The sequence below is a fragment of the Bombus pascuorum genome, chromosome 17, assembly GCF_905332965.1.
Source record: "Bombus pascuorum chromosome 17, iyBomPasc1.1, whole genome shotgun sequence".
In the NCBI taxonomy this organism is placed as follows: Eukaryota; Metazoa; Arthropoda; class Insecta; order Hymenoptera; family Apidae; genus Bombus; species Bombus pascuorum.
The window spans coordinates 1,246,629-1,266,885 of NC_083504.1; the positions used below are offsets into that span (position 1 = coordinate 1,246,629).

A 20,257-nucleotide genomic window follows, 5' to 3' on the forward strand; every position below is an offset into this window, starting at 1 on the left:
AACCTAACTATATATATCTATTATTCTATATATCGTCGCGTATAGTTGCTCCGTGTTTCTTCGTTTTTCTATATTTCTTTGCGATAAATATTTCGTTGATCGATCTCGATTTATTTTCTCTGTTTATTCGGCGTGAAAAACATACGAAATTCAAGGATAGTTGGTGAGGTAAAAATACTTGTGTAAAACACGCGTTCACACGTAGTCTGTGTGGTTCTAGAGCTTTCACTTAAACGTTCCACGATAGCATCTTTGGAAAAGTGGTGTGGAAGGAGGCGTAGGAGAGGCTCGATGGCTGGCTTTAGCTGGATCATGGATCCGTTGCAATTTCTGGCGTCGTGGTATGTTTTCAAACATTTACCGAATGTCCAACTGGACAAATTGTAAAGTACAAATTAAATAATAAAAAAAATAAAAAATAAAATAAAAGCTGACGATCAGAAGGATAGCACGAATTCCGTGCTAGAGTAGCCGATTGCTACAATTGGTTTGCTGATTGGCCACTAGTCGCGATCTTATCTGATTATTGGTCAATATCGAAGAAGGTATATTTCTCTTTTCTTCGTCGAATAAGAACGAGACACGAACATCTGGCATAATTATTTATTTAACAAACGTAAAACTGAAACCTTTTTACACGATATTGAATTACCAAGTGACAAAGCATAGGTTATAAACATTTATTACACAAACAGTTTTCATATTCTTACAATTTTGTATCGTAAATATCATCGATTGAATTGTAATTCGTACAATTCACTTGTAAATCTTCGTCTTATTGCCAAGCTTGTTACTGTCATACGAGAGAATTTATGAACATTGCTAATTTCGCCAAAATTTCCTCCATAGTATTAACCATTTGCATTCGGAATTTTATTTCAATTTCGTTAGCAGCAGCTGCCAACGCTTAGCGACTATATTGTACTCAAGATCTACTTCTTGCATATAGTCATCGCTATCACTATTGTCAACGTCCCTATTTATTTCGCGCCTTTCACTCGTTGTAAATATTTAGAGAGTGACAGGTATACAATTTTCAAACTCTGAGCAGATTGATATAAGTTAGGTAAGTAAGCCAGTTCGGTAAGAGCGTCGATAACGTGTGCGCGACATCTATTGATTTGGACAGAAAGAATGTCGAGTGGGATTCGACAAAGGAACTCCTGAGATAAAAACTGATATCGAGTCACACTCGACATAGAAGTGCAAAGGGTTAACTCGATCGTGCAAGAAGCTTTTGAAGCTCCATCAATCAGTTGTAAGAACTGGTGGAGATCATAACAGTGAACGAAGTAAAATCTTTGCTAGTTAAGAAAGTACTATTATGGTTATCATTCAGGCAACTAGAATTCGGCTGATCGAAAGGTTCGAAAGTTTTAAGAGGAAAGAGTAATTAAAACGAAAAGTCCAGTTGGTTGTACAGGGATCACGGAATCGTGTATTTTATCAACGAATCGGTCAGCTAACGAGCTGCAGCTCGTTACGCGTCACGCTAATTGAGACCAACAAAGAGTCGCTGCCTGAAACGAGTCGAAGCCTGGTATCAATGCAAATTGCTCGTTTTGAAAATATTCTCAAACTCAATGTTTTCGAATAATACGTAATACGTTCAAACCTGTTGCAAATAGTATAACACGAGACGCATGATATACTATATATTTCATATTTTTAATGTTATTATACATAACACAGTTATTACTGTCTCGTTATTGTTGCCTATACTTGTCGCTTCTGAAAAATTGAGAGTAAAATGACGAAGAATACAAAATGAACGATTGTGAAGATAATCGGGGAGCATTCTGAGAAAAAAGACTCATAAGACTGCGTTGAAAATATTAGTTCTTTTAATATTAGGTACATTCGAATTGGTAATTATTAAACCGTGAATATTTATATAAAATGATATTTTCATAAATACAATCAAAAAGCTGAAACCCAAATAGAGAATTACTTTACCTACCGAACGTTATAGAGAGAACTATACGTTGGATAAATTTCTATATTTTCATATACATTAAGTGCATTTTTGCATCTTCAAATTTTCCATAAATGTAATATACAAATTTGCACTCTCATGATTACAATTGCTCTTAAAGAAATTTCTTCTTTTCTATATTTATGAAATGAATGAAAGTCTGTATACATCTCTAATAGACCTGCAGGATCTTTCTTCCAGAGAGCTCTCCGAATTTACCGAATGTGTCCAGCTGGACAAATTGTAAAGTACAAATTAAATAATAAAAAAAAAATTTGCTATGATACCAAGAGTGGCTGCCAGAATGTGAAGTACTAGCAACAATTTTGTTAAACTGAGCTAACAGTTTCCTTCTAACGTTCCATGGAAGGATGTACCCTCACTGAATAACGAAGACAGAAAACAGTAATTTGTAAAGAAAGTTGGATAGATCGACTGGACGAGCGCTCCTCGTGGAGAAATATGAAACGTAGATCGGCGACGAGACGTTAAAAGTAAATAAAATTCGACGGGATGCCGCGGGAGATTGAATTTCTCGATAAGATAACTTGATCCGTTTAATTTTGTAAATATTCATTCATCCGTCTCGTTGCCAGGCAAGTGAACAATTGGCAACACAGCCATATTCTCGTATAAAGGTCACGTTTGAAACTGAGTTCGCTTCGAGGTAAAAAAAGATATACAGACGAAAAAAAGATAGGGAAGGAAATATGCAGAACGAAGCTGCAACTCTATTGTTGTGACATATCTAGATAGAAATGAAAACTATAAAAGGGGAAAAGCTGTGCGAATATCGAAACGATGCTCGACATGCTGTTCGCAAAATATTAGCGGAACATCAGTCGCGATATCGCTGACATCGAAGTAAATCGGTCGATTCGCAGCAAACGAAAATATTTAGCCAACGACCTACCCATCGTTTGTTCTCGTCATTTTTTTTTTCCTTTCATATCCGTCTTTTTTATTTCCTTTTTTTTACGATTCGTTATGATTCTTTCCTAGCTTGGAATGAATATTACGAGATACAGAGGATGTATCATAAAACACGAATGGATATATTGTTGTCTATTAGCGTATTCACTGGATGTTCGCGTGCGTTATTAGAACACCCCATAGAGTGGCTCGTCTGCTTTGCTTGCGACGAATGTTTGAAACCTTCGAGCGACATTCTACGAAATGAGTAGCTGTTTTAACGCTCGACACTTTGGTTAGGTACAAAAAAAAAGGAATTTCATCTCGTCAATATTTCTATTTCATTGTTTATTTCATATTCAAAATTCAAATTTATATTCAAAATTATTTGAATTTTATTTGAAATAAATTTGGATATTTAGAAACGTAGACGTTCGAATATCTGATAAAATGATATTTTTACAGATATACGTTGAACGAAAGCATTTTCTGTAGTCTTCTCGAGAACTGTACTTTAACTATAGTTATCTGTACCATAAATTATTATACTATAGATCGACAAATCGCTGTTCAAAATTTATCTCCAACATTTTTCAAACGTCTGATGCAAACGAAGATGTCGTTATTAGTCAAATGAATTAAACAAATTTTCCAACATCCTGTTTCATAAATGAATAATATTCTGTGAACGTTCGTTACGATTATTGTCTGAACTCGTAACGGAAAAATAAATAGAACGAAAACTTTTAATCTCTGCTTAATTACCAACGGGAAAAGAGAGAGAGAGAGAGGGAGAGAGAGAAAGAGTTAATTAATTGGCTCAATAATAAAATCAACTATAATTCCAGTGAAATTCTAATTTACAACTTACCTACGTAACAGCATCGGTTATTCTGCCTATAAATATTTCGTCAAAAAGTTGCAATTTTCCCATTTCATAATTCGTTGCTAATTAAAGAGATTTGAGACGATTGGAAAAGAAACGAATATCGTAGAATTTGTTTGTTAGATTAAAGAAAAAAAAGTTGTCCTTTTCTTTCTCATTCATAGATCGTTCCTACGAGAAAGAGTGCAATTATTCTCGGTTAAAAAAGCTCGCTTCGTAGACCGGACTTTTCCTTTGGAGGAAAGGGGAACAAAATTTTAGAGTTCATTAGTATTCATTAAAAACATCGCAAGCAGCGTAAGCTCATTAGATGTAAGTTATGAGATCTCTTCTCCAAAGTCTTCTACATTCGATAATTATCCCAGGAAACGAACGAAGCAGCTTCGCTGCCGTGAAAAACTCAGACTAATGGCGAATGTTTCGAAAAATGAAAACAAGTTATAAATTACAGACCCTGTTCAAGTTGGATGAATTTGTAATAAAAAATATATTGAAACAAGTATAATTATAAGTACAGGTATAGTGTATGAGGTCAAAATCAGATGAATATTATTATTATTTATTAATTTAATGTGTAGCGGCACATGAGCCATAGGACGAGGTGAATCGAGAGCGACTCATGTTGTCGTTTTGCCTCGGGACATTGACGCCGTCTTGACGCGCGAAACGTAACGATAAATAAACTCCGGGCAAAACAATGTAGCTATGTGCAACCGTCGATCAAAGACAAATTCTAATTTTTCGATTCTCCCCCGATCAGTATAAATAAACGGACACGAGTTACGAGTTATCATACGAGTTGTTATACGAGATACTATACGAGTCATTGTACGAATTAGTATCTACGAATTTCTACCGAGTTATCGACGAATATCTAGCGAGCATTTTGTCAAGTATCAATTAGCAATTCAACTTTGCGATTTTTACTCTGTACAAGCGACTCAGCGAATATAGTTTGTATACTAAATTATTATTTTAAGTATATTCGACGGTTACAACCACAAACTATAACAAAGAGTAAACCTCGCGATTAAACCTCCTATATACCAGTCCTCCACAAATGTATGATATTGTTGAGATTGACTGATGGAGGAACGAGTGGATGAATTTGTAATAGAAAAATATATTGAAATAAGTATAGCTATAAGTATAACTATATTGTATGCTGATCCAGATCCTCACTCTTTCAGTGTCACAATACAATAGAATATGATATGGAGCACGTTGATATATTTATAGCAAAGGACATTACCAAAAAGTTAACCTTCTAGCTTTGGCTGAAAGTTACAAGAAACAGCAACAGCAATCTGCGTATAGCTCTTTTGTTTCTACACCTTGTAACCCAAAACAAAATTTATATTCAAGGGCACATTAATATGCACCTTTCCTTAGAATTTTATGTATGATATTTTTGAGGTTAACTGATGGAGGAATGAGTGGATGAATTTATAATAGAATAATATATTGAAACAAGTATAAATATAGTGTATGCTGATCCAGATGCTCACTCTTACAGTGTTACAGTACAATAGGAAGAAGAAGGATAGGGAGCATGTTCATATATTTATAGCAAAGGATATTACCAAAAAGTTAACCTTGGTGTGTAGCTATAGCTGAAGGCTACAGGAATCTACTTATCTCTCTTTTGTTTCTAGACCTTGTAATCTAAAACAAAATTTATATTCAAGGGCACAATAATATGCACCTCTCCTTATTTTGAATTCTTTCACTAAATCCTATTCTCTTTGTAACAGCGATTTGCAGTTCACAGATATACAAAAGCAAAGATGTAGAGCTTTTCATGAAATAATTACTTCAACAGACCGTACAAGTGTTTTTTCATTATATTCTTTTTTTATATATATTTCCATATTTTCCTATATATATATATACTATATATATAACTATATATATATATATAGTTACATATATATATGTAATATATATATATATATATACTTGTAACTAAAATTAATTCTTCCATGAGCGATGGAAATTAGCTTTCCTTACAAACTCAAGTCAGAAATTATAAGAATACATTTCCGTTTTTTTTTTAAACTTAGTGCCCCACATAAAGCGTCTATATTTTGCAGTTTGAACTTAGTAGAATATGTCCAATACGGAAATATATTTAATACTGTTGACCGTAAGCGAATGTATATGAAATACATCAATTTCAAAATAAATGTATCTTTTATTTTAACAAATTAATCGCTGAGGAAAACTTGTAATGTTTATGTTACAGGGACCCCCTCGACTCCAATAATGCCAGGGGGCACACCTGGGACCCCATCTTCTAAAACCAAGGTAAAGTAGTAAATCCTTCTTTCATATTTCAACGAGCTACATATCCTTCTGCCAAAAGAAAACAAGGTGACAGATAAATATCTCTATTTTCCATAAAACATTATTTACCATACGATAATAACATATTTCTCAAAAAAAAAACTTTCGCCGTAACTAAATAATTAAGTAACCTAATTTTTTGATTTAATTGAATAACGTAAAAATGATAAATTGAATAACAATTAATACATGTTGCAGGACAAGATAATGATGAGAACGAAGGTCGTGGTAGCTCTGTATCCTTTTCGAGCGATCGAGGGTGGCGATTTGTCCCTCGAAAAGGTAAGGGAAACTCGATTTTTCGCTTTTTTATTGAAAGAATGAAAAAAACAACACTCACAATAAACCGTATCATGAGTCGATTTATCCGCGTGGTCCGACATTCACGAGCATCGATAGGCTATAAAATATGTAATACGCGATTAAACGGCGGTAAAAAGGATCGATGCACGGGATCGTTTAACGGACGGTTCTATAATGCAGTTTTAATTACATCGGGGAGAACCTGAAGCCACAATAATTGCCCATTGAAACGGAAATCCGAATCGCATAAAAGCAAACGACAGTCGATATTCGATTTCGAATGGGCCTTTCATATCTTTTCGTGCTTTGCGAAGATTCCAATAATTATGCGTTCGAATGATACGAAATCGTATTCAGCTAGAGTAGCTACATAGCAAATATAGTTTACGATCCGTCGGTAAACCGAACGTTACCGCGGTCTATGCTAGGAAATTGCATTGTTTCCTATCAAATCGAATTAAATCGTAGCGCGTGCACTCGAGCTGAATCGATTGGAATCGTGTTATGTACAACGTGAAAGAAGGAAAAAAGCAAACTAGCATTACATGGTACGTATTGTCTTAAATCGTTGAATCGATTCGTATCCGGTTGTATTAAATTGTACCAAACGAAATCAAATCGGATCATGTCGTAGAGATGAAAATTATACGTCGATAAAGTAAAGCGTATCATATCATATGAAGGTAAATGTTATCCTAAGAATCTGTGTTATACCACGATGCAAACTAAAAGGTATCATAGCAAACTGAACTACGTAAATTACGCCGTTTGTATCCGTTCAAATGGAACTTGACCAACCACAATTTAGTCGCCTCCAACACTTGTTCGTCCTATCGAATCCAAACACGCGTACATATTACGTTAATAACCGCGCCACTATAAATCGATTTAATTCATGCGCTATATCATACAGAATCGAACAGACAAATTGAATTACGAGGATATAGAAACTTTGCACCGCTATCCAAAGCTTTCGAAGCAATTAAGTAAAATTTTGAATTTTTTCGATCATTCCTTGCGGAAAATACAGATAGTATTTTTTGTTCCAAAATGACCTGGTTCTGGCTTGATACAGTAGACAGTCTAGTTTAGGTGGATAAATGGATTAAATAATTCTGCTACTTTTGATACAATGTTCCATAGAATTCTATTTACTGGCGAATTTTTTCTTGTTATATTCTTATTATATTACATTACTTAACACGTTGAATACCATGGGATTAGGTTAGGGTTAGGTTAACACTAGAACTACCACACCAGTCAAATCGACTGCTATTACAATTTTATCTTAAAATTCCTACTTCATGTTATATTTTTTCCCCGCAATGATGTAATGACGTTCGCAACGATAAATAAAAGAATAATATAATGAATTTTATTTTGTTTTTGATGTATTCAAACCCAAAATAACTTTGTATCAAGGCTACTTATACCAATACCAGTCAAAATGACTGGTACTTGTCAAAGTATAAAAGGGTACTGCAATCCGTTTAGCGAACCCCAATTAAATTTTCAGTTTCCTCATTTTATACAATTTGCCACACGTTTTTAAAATTTTTACTGTGTATCATTCGATACGATGATATCAGTTATCAGCAAAATTCCGCATCGATCGCTAGATCGCTAGAAATATCACATCAGTCAAAATGACTGTTTCTACAATTTTATAAACTTGCCAACCTTCGTTTAGGGATCATGGTCGCAGATGGATTAATAATACCAAAAATATACTACATAACATAGAATTGCTTCTGTAAGAAAGTAATAAATCAATAAATATAAAAATATTCTACTATTACGTATTTTTTAAAGACCAATCATTTTCACTGGTTTTGATAAAAATAGCTTCGTGTTAACTATCGGTAGTTCTAGTGTTAACTTAACCTCCACAGCACCACGGCCAAGTTGAGAGCCAGTCACCGGTGATCGGTGAAATTAATGCAGTATAAAATATATAAAAATAGTTTTATTTATACATGCAATATACATCTATTATGTGTGCCCCCACCAGTGGCTGTCGAACATGGGAAAAACCTGTTTTTTCCGTGTTTTACCTTAACGAACAATAACCCTAAATAATGTTTTGACTTGAAAGATGTTTGATGATAATTAAGGGCTTTAACAGTAAAGTAAAAAATGCTAAATCGTGTCACGGTTCTTTAGGATTATTGCTGGTCCGAATAAGTATGACTGAGGGATGGATTATGGTTTATGGTAGATCCCAGGACCTAATAACGTAGAACAATTATTTAGCAATGCGAAGAAATAATATGAGATAATTGATAATCGCAAAAAGTAAGTGAATCGAGCGAAATTGCACTACAGCGTCATGGGGGTCACCGGTGTCCTCAGTGAGATAAATTCATTAGTGATTTATACACCGTAGCTTATCTGTTGTAGGTAATATTTCAACATTATATGTATGGCATAATAAAAAATTCACCGTGGCGCCACGGCCAAACCTTGTAAAACTGGCGTGACATTCAACGTGTTAATATATTATATTACAAAAGAAAGAATATAAAAGTACAGGTTGCAAGCAAAACCGAAGAAAATAAGGAATTTTTGAAAAATGTATATGTCGTTAGAAATGTAATTTTTCTTTTTACGGAATCAGTCTGGTTAAAATATTACGGTTACTTTTAACCTAACAACTAAGCAATATTTAGTTCACTAAAAGATATAACTGCTTGGAAACTTTTTGACAATAGATGGCGCACCTAAAACCACCACATGCTTCTAACGAGGAAACAAAGTTCGGTCAAGGATCGTCGTCAGCAATTTCCTTTCTAAAACTATCGGTCGATCGTGCGACCGTTTTAATGCAAAACACGTGGCGTTATGGAAAGATTCGAAATCAGCATTACATTTCCAAGTTATAATCTGGGCACAGCTGGATCCTGCGGTTAAATAACGGTCCGTGTAATGTCCCGCGTCGATCATATTATCGTCGACGCAAGCAACAGCATCTCTGGCATTCCACGGACTCTCTGGTTATCCTCTGATATGCAGAGAAACCTTGGGTCCCATTAACACTTGAACATGTACAGCACATCACGTTTCATCAGACGTTAAATTAACAAAGAGATATGGCTTTTGAAAATTTACTAGACATTCCAGAATATTTTCTAAATCCTCGCTGTACCAATAAGAACGAAAGTATGTGAATAAATTGAATTAACGAGCTCAATGCATATGATAAATAGATCGATGATAGACACGTTTGTTACTGGCGAAATTTAACGTATTATATTTTGTGGTGCTCAACGATTCACTAAATACGATTCACTAGTCATACGATTCAATGTAACTTCCGGTTGAAGTTGTTTAACGATCATGTCGCGTAACAATCGAGGTCGAATAATCGACGCTCAGAATCACTTGGAAGTGACCAATGATTCTCAAAGTCATTTTCCATCAAGGTGAAAATCATGAATGGTTGTCGAGGTTGTGTGGTTTTTAATATTAGTCGAAGTTGTTTCGTTCAAGTTTAAGATTATTTGGAGATCATACATTATCGTCGAGAGTCACATCGAAGGTCGTATTATTCGCGGTTAAAATTAAAAGTCATTGATTGATACTTGCCGACGTCGTATCGTACACGGAATTTAAATTATTCAAGTATGATGAAAGAATAACAATAAATTGTTTTGTGTTGCAGGGTGCAGAGTACGAGGTGCTGGACGACTCTCAGGAACATTGGTGGAAAGTCAAAGATGAGCACGGGTATGTAAAGACTGTATCATATTCAACAAAAGAAGAGCAAAGCAAAACAAGCGTAATTTTAATTCTGCGTAGAATCATTTTTATTTAATACGTTGCCTTCTAATTTATTTATTTACTTTCTTTTGTTCTAAAACTTCCTCTAAAATTTCCTTGAAAACTTATTACCATTTTAGCAAACATTAATTCAAGCGAATAAAACCACACATCAGATCGAAAGATTTCGATCGAGATCAAGCTTCAATTTAATTAGATCCCGCCAATTATGCAAACCCTTGCTGCAAGCGGTAATTAGGATTAACGACGTTTCGCTCGATACCCATATCTTCGTAGCAATTTGCATGTTCGGCAATCGAGTGCTTTTAATGGCTTAGGTTCCTCTCTTCGTACTCTCTGATGACTACTTAACGCAACCAAAAGCAGATTAGGGCTATGCATTCATTGGTAGACGATTCGACTGACGAACGTTATAATAAGACGTGTAGCGAATAAACACGAGTCAAGGGAAACTGTACCTGGCATGTAAAATACCTATATTAGCGTGCTGCATGTGTAAAGGACTGATAAACGTAGTGGTGTAAGTCAGTCCACTAACTAGCTTTTATAAAATAATATTCTGTATTTATTGCTATAAAAAATAGCTTATATTTTTTCAAAAAGAATAGTTCGATTTAAACCTAATTTTATTGATAATGAGATTAAGTGGATAATACTCTTAACCATTACCAATTATGTTACCAATTTGACCAACATTTTGCCGGTTTGGTAAATAATTATCTGCTATTTAAGCTCAGAAATAGTTCTTCGCTTTCCCAAAAGCATACTTGTTTGAATTACGTCACTTTTGAAATATGTACGTGATGTATGTAGAGCAATCGACGTACACACAAATGATATTGACACAATCAAAATTGCCTACTCGTTTTGCATATTTGAACATCGAATATATGCATGGAAACGAAGCAGGATAATGATAAAATGACGTCCATTACACGATATGATGTTACTTTGTCTGCTATAAATTCGTAATTGGATTTTATCAAAACATAAGCATAATTTTCGTTTGCGAAGTTTCATCAAATTTCCGTGACATCGGTTTGTTAATAATTGCACAATGTTTGTACAATATTTATAGAATAGTTTGGACAGAGAATAACGTAGAACAATTAATTGTAACCTCTGATTCTCCTTTCAGATCTATCGGTTACATTCCTAGCAACTACGTGAAGGAAAAGGAACTCCTGGGTCTTCAGAAATATGAGTACGTACCTGCAGGGGGTTCATACAAAAATTTATGCTTTTTAATATTATATGTAATATTGTGAGGTAGTGATAAAATGTATTGAGTTGAGTAATTAGTAAGATAAGAGTTCAGAATGTAAATGTAAATATCATGTAAGCCAGAAGCTATTGTAAGGCAAAAGGCAAAGATTATAATAAATAAGGAACTAAATAATGAACGAATGCTATATATAATAATGATTGAAATATAATGATTGGAATTGTAGGTGGTACGTGGGTGATATGTCCAGACAACGCGCAGAATCATTGCTCAAACAGGAGGATAAGGAAGGTTGCTTCGTCGTACGTAATTCGTCTACCAAAGGGCTGTACACGCTTTCTCTCTACACTAAAGTGTAAGTGTTTTCACGTACAACACTGCTTTATACGTTAACAATTGTAGAAAAAATTAATAAGAAGATATTCATATCGTTATAGCCCACATCCTCACGTAAAGCACTACCACATCAAACAAAACACTAGAGGAGAGTTTTATCTATCCGAAAAACATTGCTGTGGCTCAATACCAGACTTGGTTAACTATCACAGGCACAATAGCGGTGGACTAGCCAGCAGACTGAAAACCAGTCCCTGTGATCGCCCTGTGCCACCAACTGCTGGCCTCAGTCATGGTTTGTAATTTCGAGACTGCAGATTCTCATATATTTATGGGAATTATAAAGCAAAAATGTATGCTGGTTACATAATACGTAAAAATGTATAAAATATCTAAAATAGAATACTCGTACTTATAATATTCAGTAGGCAAAACAAATCACCTGCCTCCAAAAATCTAAATCTTATTTCCTTAATTCTGCTCATGAAAATATGAATCTGCATAAATATCCATAGCCTAGTAATTTCCAAAGGAAGAAAAACCCTTAAAGGAATTACAAAAGCGTTAAGAAATAAACCATTTTCTGCAAAACGCAATAGCAAGTCTTTGATTTACAGATAAGTGGGAGATTGATCCAGCAGAATTGCACTTGTTGGAAGAACTTGGCTCTGGACAATTTGGCGTAGTGCGAAGAGGAAAATGGCGCGGTTCTATAGACGTTGCAGTAAAAATGATGAAGGAAGGCACGATGTCTGAAGATGATTTTATAGAGGAAGCTAAAGTGATGACGTAAGTCGATAATTAAATCAATCTTTTAATGATTGTAGTGTTAAGAAATAAATTTAGTGAATAACAAATGATAATTATTGGATATAGGAAACTTCAACATCAGAATTTGGTCCAACTATATGGCGTTTGCAGCAAGGACAGACCAATATACATTGTCACTGAATACATGCGACATGGATCTCTGCTCAACTACCTCCGTCGTCATGAAGCAACTCTAGGAGTAAATGTTGGTCTCCTTTTAGACATGTGCATACAGGTAAATTCCAAATTGCTAAATGTCATTCCTTCATTTCTTAATCATTGTAATTATTAATACTAACTGAAATACTCTGAATTACAGGTTTGCAAAGGCATGGCTTATTTAGAAAGGCATAACTACATTCATAGAGATCTTGCTGCACGCAATTGTTTAGTGGGCTCAGAAAATGTGGTAAAGGTTGCAGACTTTGGATTAGCAAGGTGAAAATCTTTTCTGCATTATGCAGCTTCTTGTACTCCTAGTTCATAGTTACTAGTTAGAAATCTTTTAATTTCGTTGTAGGTATGTATTGGATGACCAGTATACTAGTAGCGGAGGCACCAAATTCCCAATCAAATGGGCGCCACCAGAAGTGCTGAACTACACTCGCTTCAGCTCAAAATCAGACGTCTGGGCCTATGGAGTGCTTATGTGGGAAGTATTCACATGCGGAAAGATGCCTTATGGTCGCCTAAAAAACACTGAAGTTGTGGAAAGAGTGCAACGCGGAATCATATTGGAAAGACCTAAAGCCTGCTTCAAAGAAGTCTACGAGGTTTGCCATAGCCATATCATATTCCAAATTATTTACGCTATGATATACAGGGTGATCTACGCAACTGTTTCATGTTATAACTCTGTTACCAGTACAATTAGAGAAAAATGTCGAAGGAGAAGGATGAATGATCCAAAGAGCACTGTATTCGTAGAACCATGTTTTTTTTAGAAGTGCAGTGGTACATATGCAATTAACAATTGTATTATTTTTTTAAATGGAAATGCATACTTTTTTACGTAAATAGATTTCTCCCGTCATTCTACGTAAAAAAGAGCATTAAGATACAATAGTGAAAAAATAATTAGCTATAGAGATATTTTAACCTTAATTTTGTAGAATTTATCACATGTAAGATAAAGAAGACATAAATAGGAGAGTATTGTGTTACGTCTTTCTGTGCTTTTCATATGATATTTTACAAAATTAAAGTTAAAATATCTTTTAAACTAACCAATTTTCGACCATGTTACTCCTAACACTTTTTTTCATAGAATGACAAGAGAAGTTTCCATTTTAAAAAGATAATGCAATTATTGATTGCACATACACCACTGCACTTCCAAAAAAGACATGGTCCTACTGATGTAGTACTCTTTGCATCGTTCATGTTCCTCCTTTGACATTTTTCTGTAACTACACTGCTAACGGAGTTATAACATGAAACAGTTGCCTGGACCACTCAATATACATAATATTTAAACAAATAAACATGACTATTTTCAAATAATTCTCCTAATAAGATCATCCTACAACAACCCCAAGACTTTAACAAGACTCTATATGTATATTAATTGATTATTTGTGTTTTAGGTAATGCGAAAATGCTGGGCCCATTGCCCGGAAGTACGACCCTCCTTCCGCGTACTGAAGGAGCAGCTAATCAGTGTGTCTCAAGGTCTGCTCAATGATTGACTCAACCTTCTACGGTGTATGCGCCTTTCGTCGCCTTCGAGCCGGTCAATACAGGCGGCAAAATCTCCATCGCTCGAGCGATCGCCCTCAATACTACCATCGTCTAACTCTTCATCGTCGTACAACTCAGCAACATTACCGTCATCACGTAAAACACGTGCACCCGCCACTCTACCACCCTCGGTTGATTTTCTACATCTGTCGTCATCCACGTGTAAATTAAAGAAAGAAGGGTCATCCTCACCAAGTACACCCGGCCACCAACCTAGTCAACCATCATCAAGCTCGTCAAACGTCTGTGACATTTGCAGTTCCTACGGACACCCGTGGATTGAAATTTGCAAGGCGATACGAGCCACTAAAGGCAAATAAAAGTTGTGTGTGTGTCCCGAAAGTATGTGTGTCGATTTCAACGATTGTATTAACGCAGCTTACAAAACAGCAGAAAAGAAACGAGAAAAGCGAACAAAAAAAAAGAAAGAAGAAGAAGAAACAATATTAATACGACATTATTTGACCCTGCAGCATCGCGACCCTTTACCCTCGTACCCTTCGCTCACCCTCTTTCTCTCTTTTCTTTCTCTCTTCTTCTATGATCCAACTTCCAAAAATTTTCTCTTTACTATAGACATTTTAGATGTTGTTTTTTCCCGTCGAACGAAAACGATCCGAGTGCGTGATATTATTATGTGTTTCTCGGATATATCAGGTTTTTTCCATCTATCCTAATCTTCAACTCTCCAACCCCTTGCCTCATCCATCATGAGTTTCAGAGTATCTGTTCCACGCAACGATACGAATGCATTTACAAATAGAACAGTAGTATTTATTGACTGTCCTTTGAACAGGATATATTAGTAAGTTGTGATTTTGCCGTAGAAACGTGTACTGTCCTTTTGTTATCGACTTTTTAATGAGAACACTAAACGTAACTCCACGAATGAGAACATTATTTCTGCTTGATAAGTGAATTTAATAAATGAATGTCTCACTTGTGTATTATATACTATGACAATTTAATAAAATAGAATAAAGAAAAATAACATGTCCTATTGTATTACCGGTATTATTTGTAGATTTAGAATCATTAATAACAGTATTATTCGCCTAATAGACGCACTTTCATCAATTGTATCGTATCTTTCATAAAGTGAACTCTCTATAACTAGAGGTCGACGATATCTTAATAATACAAATTTAAATGAAAGTAGATTATTTTAGAGCATATAACTTTAAGAACACAAAAACTTTATATTCTTTAATTCATAATTATCAGGATATTTTAGCAAGAGATACTGTATACATATATGTACATTAGAAAAAATTTCGTTTTAATTGTTTGAATTATATCAAGTGTCTGTCAATGTCTGTTCACGCGATTGTAAAAGTCGTATTGATCATTCAGAATATTGCACAATAGTGTTAATTCGCGTCGTGCTCAAGCCGTAACAGTTAAATATTTATGTTGTTCAAGGATATTACTGGCTAATCTAGTTCGAAAATTTCATAGGCTAACTCTTTGGGCAACTCTTGTCCATCGTGAAATACTTTACCGGAAGTAACACGCGCCACAGGAAAGATCACGTGAAGTTCTAAACGTCTGCACGAGAATTTGTATCTTTACCAAAAGTATCATGTAGACGTAGATTATATAGTGACATGTATGAAAAAACCCTACATATAAGAATAAATATTCTTCGCGAGAATATGTTCTATTACGCTTCAATATATTCGAAAAACATAATTGTAATTAGAATTGGCGTGCTTAATGATGGTGTGGGTGAATATATACATGTAGGAGCACATCACGAAGCGGGAATTTCAGAAAATTCAGCAACATATAAAGGTGAGTAATAAAATACGAGCACCATCCTTCATAAAAAGCAGAACATCCAGCCATTCGAAAGAAATTTAACATAAAAATCGGCATAATATAAAAGAGTTTAATAAAAATGGGTTACTTTAATATTTGACACAATCTTCACTAAAATTGTAATTGTCGTCACGTGAATTTAAGTTTATGATGCATTATTAATACCTCTTTGTTGATGAAGGATTTTATCAATATATATATGAAGCTAGTAATTCTAAAAATTATTATATGAACGAAGGCATAAAAAAAAAAGTTGACTCACCGATAGAAGTTTATTTCATTACAAATTCACGATTGCTACACATTCCACAATCCATTGATTTCGAGGACGATTTTTATCATATTCATAAAAGTACTTTACCACTATTATTGTTACTTGTATACCGCACTATATTGGCACGAAGCATAAATATCAAACACTAACGTTATAAACATGCAGCACAACTTCTTTTTTAAAGTATTAACCTGATTGCAAATCAAACATAACGCAGCAGTCACAGAATTCAAATTGATTGAATCTTTGTTTCAAAGGGTCTGCGGTAGCCGGTAGATGGCTCATGACTACGCAGGCACAATTCGAGTGCACGACGTTCAATACTTACTTTTCGTTAACCTATAAAATTTTGATAATTTATTTTATAAATTTGTAAAAACTTGTTATATATGTATAATTCTTGTATAAGCACACTTTACGATTTATAGAAATTATTTCTTTCTTTAAACAAAACGTCATTATAAAATATATAATTATTAGTATATATCTATCAATGTATCCCATTTTAGTATTGACATTTCTGTATTATCAAATGTTCCTATATACGTGTAACGTAAATAAACGATGAGCATGCATTTTTTAAGCAGTTTTTCTATTATTAAATATCACAGGTAATAACTGGAAAGAAAATTTAATAAGAATATGTATAAGTGTATCTAGTAAGTTACTTATAGTAAATGTAACTTAACTTTTGTCTATAAAAAATTTTATATTGATCCAAACATAAAAAACAAAGAACTCTTTTATCACTTATTTTTAATCATCTTATAACTTGATCTTTTAGAAAACAGTTTTTAGGATATCTCATTACTAAATTTAGTACTATGGCACATCCATTAGTTGCAGTATGTCAAATGACATCAACAAATGATAAAGAAAAAAATTTACAAACTGTACGAGAACTAGCTGAGAGGGCTAAATCTAGGGCAGCTTGTGTAAGCACATACAATAAAACTTTAATTTCATTTTTTTAATATTATTTATATTTATATAAATTCTTACAATACTTTAATAGATTGCCTTTTTTCCTGAAGCCTGTGATTATTTAGCCGATAATAAAAAAGATATAATAGCCATGGCTCAACCTTTGAATGGATCAATAATATCAAGCTACAAAGAAATTGCTAAAGCAAATAAAATTTGGTTATCGTTAGGTGGATTACATGAAGCAGTATGCTTGATTTTCTTTTTATTTCTTTACAAAAAAAATATTACAATTGTTTTTTTATTAATCCATATATTCTAATTACATATTTACAGTTAGATGACAATGAAAATCGTATAAGTAATACACACGTTGTAATAAACAGTGAAGGGGAAATAGCCAGTGTTTATCGTAAAATCCATTTATTTGATATAGACAATAAAACTACTGGCGTGAGATTGATGGAATCAGATTATGTTTTAGCAGGGCAAAAGATTGAACCACCCATATCAACACCAGCTGGTAAATTAGGCCTCAGTATTGTATCCTTTTTAAATTTCATAATCTTGTTCTTCAAGTCTAAGAAATTGTATTTACTTAACAGTAATGTTAGTGTTATGATATGCGTTTTCCCGAATTATCTCTTTCATTAAGAAATATGGGAGTGGAAATTCTCACATATCCATCAGCATTTACATATCAAACAGGTGCTGCTCATTGGGAGATATTATTGCGTGCAAGGGCTATAGAAACACAATGTTATGTTATAGCTGCAGCTCAAACTGGTACACATAACAAAAAGAGAGTGAGCTGGGGTCATGCAATGGTAAACAATTTTATAGTTTATACTAGTTTTATTACATTAAATATGATACTATATGTATAAAATTTTGTCAGATTATTGATCCATGGGGAACTATAGTAGCGCAGTGTAGTGAAAAAACTGATATGGTTTTAGCAGAAATTGATTTAAATTTATTAAAACAAATTCGGCAAAGTATGCCGTGCGAAAATCATCGTCGAACAGATTTATATCCTAAAATAGAATCCCTGTAATCTTTAATTTAAATGATATATATATGCGCATATATCCATATAATTATATTAAATTTTAATTGCTCTTATTTTAACTTTTTCACAGGAGTAAATGCTCGTGCTGAGCTCAATATTTTATGTAAAGTAACTAGGGATTGAAATGTAATAAACATTATATTTTATTAATATACATATATAAAACAAACATTTATTATGATGAATTTTATTGTACATACTGTCTAATATAACTTATAAATATCAACTTATAAATATTTGTACCGTAAAGATGTAAAGTAGGTGAAAATATATTGCTACAATTGTAATTGTGGATAATTTTTGTACATGTGAAACTAAAAGTATAACAAACTAATAAGAAATTGTAATGCAGATATTCTAATAAAATGTAAAATAATATTTTTCAGAATGTTATAAAGAATGCAATAAATTATACATCATTTATTATGATAATTCAAGTTATTAATTCATTTAGTAATTTCTTAAAACTTCGATTATTTATCCAAAAATGGCACATGCTATATCTATGGATATAGATGTAATATTTATTATTTGCTACCTATAAGATAGAAAGTATTATTAAAATAAGAGGCTGATATAAAATTTATCATTACTCATACCCACATACCTTCACTTGTATCTATTCTTTGGGATCCTATAAGATCTGCTTCAACTCCTTGCAGCGCCCAATTATGTTCATATATTTCCAATGCTTCCCATTCTGATTTGAAAGCAGCTTTTGGATCTGGTGGCATAGACATTGCAGCACCTGATACTTGATCCTGTAAAAGTCTGGAGGTATCAGCAGCATTGCTTTCTCCAAGGACAAGTGTATAAATGGAACGTAATCCAAACACATTAAGGAAATACCAAGATGCAGATGAAACCCATGCAGCATCAAGTGTAGCTAATTCTATACCACGTTGCAACATTGGTTTGAAACGTAATGTCAAAGGAAATGGTACTTTAGCTAAAATATAATCATTGCTGTTAATTTGAAAAGACTGAGTTTATGCTGTAGATCATACATATAACTCTTTGAACGTACTTGTAACAAAGCCAGAAAACATCCAGTTAATCCAGCCACCTATTAATACCATTGGTAAAACATTAGTTACATTTCCCTTTAACATATCTGTCATCATATTAGGATCTGTCATTGGATTCTGCGATACTGGGGCACGTTTTTGTGTTTTAAAATATCCTGTCTCTTCATTATTAAAGAAATGCCTTCTGCTAATAAATGCCATTTTTGGAATATATTGACCATTTTCTCTTAGCAGCCTAGAGCGTATTATCACTTGACTAGAAAACAGAGTACATAATAATGAAATGTTTCGACAGGTTGGAAATACACTATATTTATATATTCACATATGCAATTTATAGATTCACGTAATCACCTGTCTTGTACTTGATGAAGCTCAACCTTTTTCTGTGAGGCAAGTAATATCGAAACATAATGTCGAATAATGCCTACGAGAAACGTAATCACAACGATAGGTAAGAACACCCATCCTCGAATGTTTGGATCTAAAATCAACTCAGCCATACCACTTGTCGTTGCACCGAAATTTACGCGGAAGAAAGAAGAAAAGTAAGAAAACTAAATAGATTGAAGAACATTTTACAAAGGCAAGAATATGTGTATGTTAATACCAGTTGCCAGTTATACATAGCAGGAGCCCCCTAGACGACACGATATAGAAATAATGATTCATACCTCACCGATAATAAAGTGTATTTAATGTATTTTTTGCAGTATATACAGCAACTAAATTAAATAAAATTCCTTCAAGATTACATATACATTATGCACATATAAGAAATAAATTTTTAATGTGCATGAAAAAGTTAGAACATATTAATTCTAC

General features: G+C 33.7%; 3 protein-coding genes across 11 annotated transcripts in view; 2 read left to right on the forward strand and 1 right to left on the reverse strand.

Annotated features, from left to right (window-relative positions):
* Positions 1-14,757, forward strand: part of LOC132915408 (tyrosine-protein kinase Btk) — a 358,897-nt gene extending 344,140 nt beyond the window's left edge. For 8 of the 9 annotated variants that reach the window (XM_060975187.1, XM_060975195.1, XM_060975188.1 and 5 more), the window contains 11 exons: positions 6,019-6,080; positions 6,318-6,401; positions 10,084-10,148; positions 11,341-11,406; positions 11,654-11,782; positions 11,865-12,058; positions 12,381-12,552; positions 12,640-12,808; positions 12,893-13,011; positions 13,094-13,346; positions 14,160-14,757. In XM_060975187.1, coding sequence (XP_060831170.1) covers positions 6,019-6,080; positions 6,318-6,401; positions 10,084-10,148; positions 11,341-11,406; positions 11,654-11,782; positions 11,865-12,058; positions 12,381-12,552; positions 12,640-12,808; positions 12,893-13,011; positions 13,094-13,346; positions 14,160-14,261 — 1,415 coding nt within the window. In that variant the 3' untranslated portion in view covers positions 14,262-14,757. Of the gene's footprint in view, positions 1-228; positions 342-6,018; positions 6,081-6,317; positions 6,402-10,083; positions 10,149-11,340; positions 11,407-11,653; positions 11,783-11,864; positions 12,059-12,380; positions 12,553-12,639; positions 12,809-12,892; positions 13,012-13,093; positions 13,347-14,159 lie in introns of those variants that run through there. The other variant, XM_060975194.1, reaches the window with a different exon arrangement.
* Positions 14,758-16,395: 1,638 nt separating this feature from the next.
* Positions 16,396-18,573, forward strand: LOC132915417 (nitrilase and fragile histidine triad fusion protein NitFhit). Its single transcript, XM_060975207.1, has 6 exons — positions 16,396-17,019; positions 17,193-17,343; positions 17,424-17,579; positions 17,669-17,875; positions 17,947-18,159; positions 18,231-18,573. Exons 1-6 carry the CDS (start codon positions 16,973-16,975, stop codon positions 18,387-18,389), a joined length of 933 nt encoding a protein of 310 aa, XP_060831190.1. The 5' UTR covers positions 16,396-16,972; the 3' UTR covers positions 18,390-18,573.
* On the reverse strand, positions 18,541-20,082 carry LOC132915418 (ER membrane protein complex subunit 3). Its single transcript, XM_060975208.1, has 4 exons — positions 19,787-20,082; positions 19,432-19,688; positions 19,012-19,353; positions 18,541-18,942 (listed from the first exon to the last, which is right to left on the reverse strand). Exons 1-4 carry the CDS (start codon positions 19,933-19,935, stop codon positions 18,932-18,934), a joined length of 759 nt encoding a protein of 252 aa, XP_060831191.1. The 5' UTR covers positions 19,936-20,082; the 3' UTR covers positions 18,541-18,931.
* Positions 20,083-20,257: the final 175 nt, after the last annotated feature.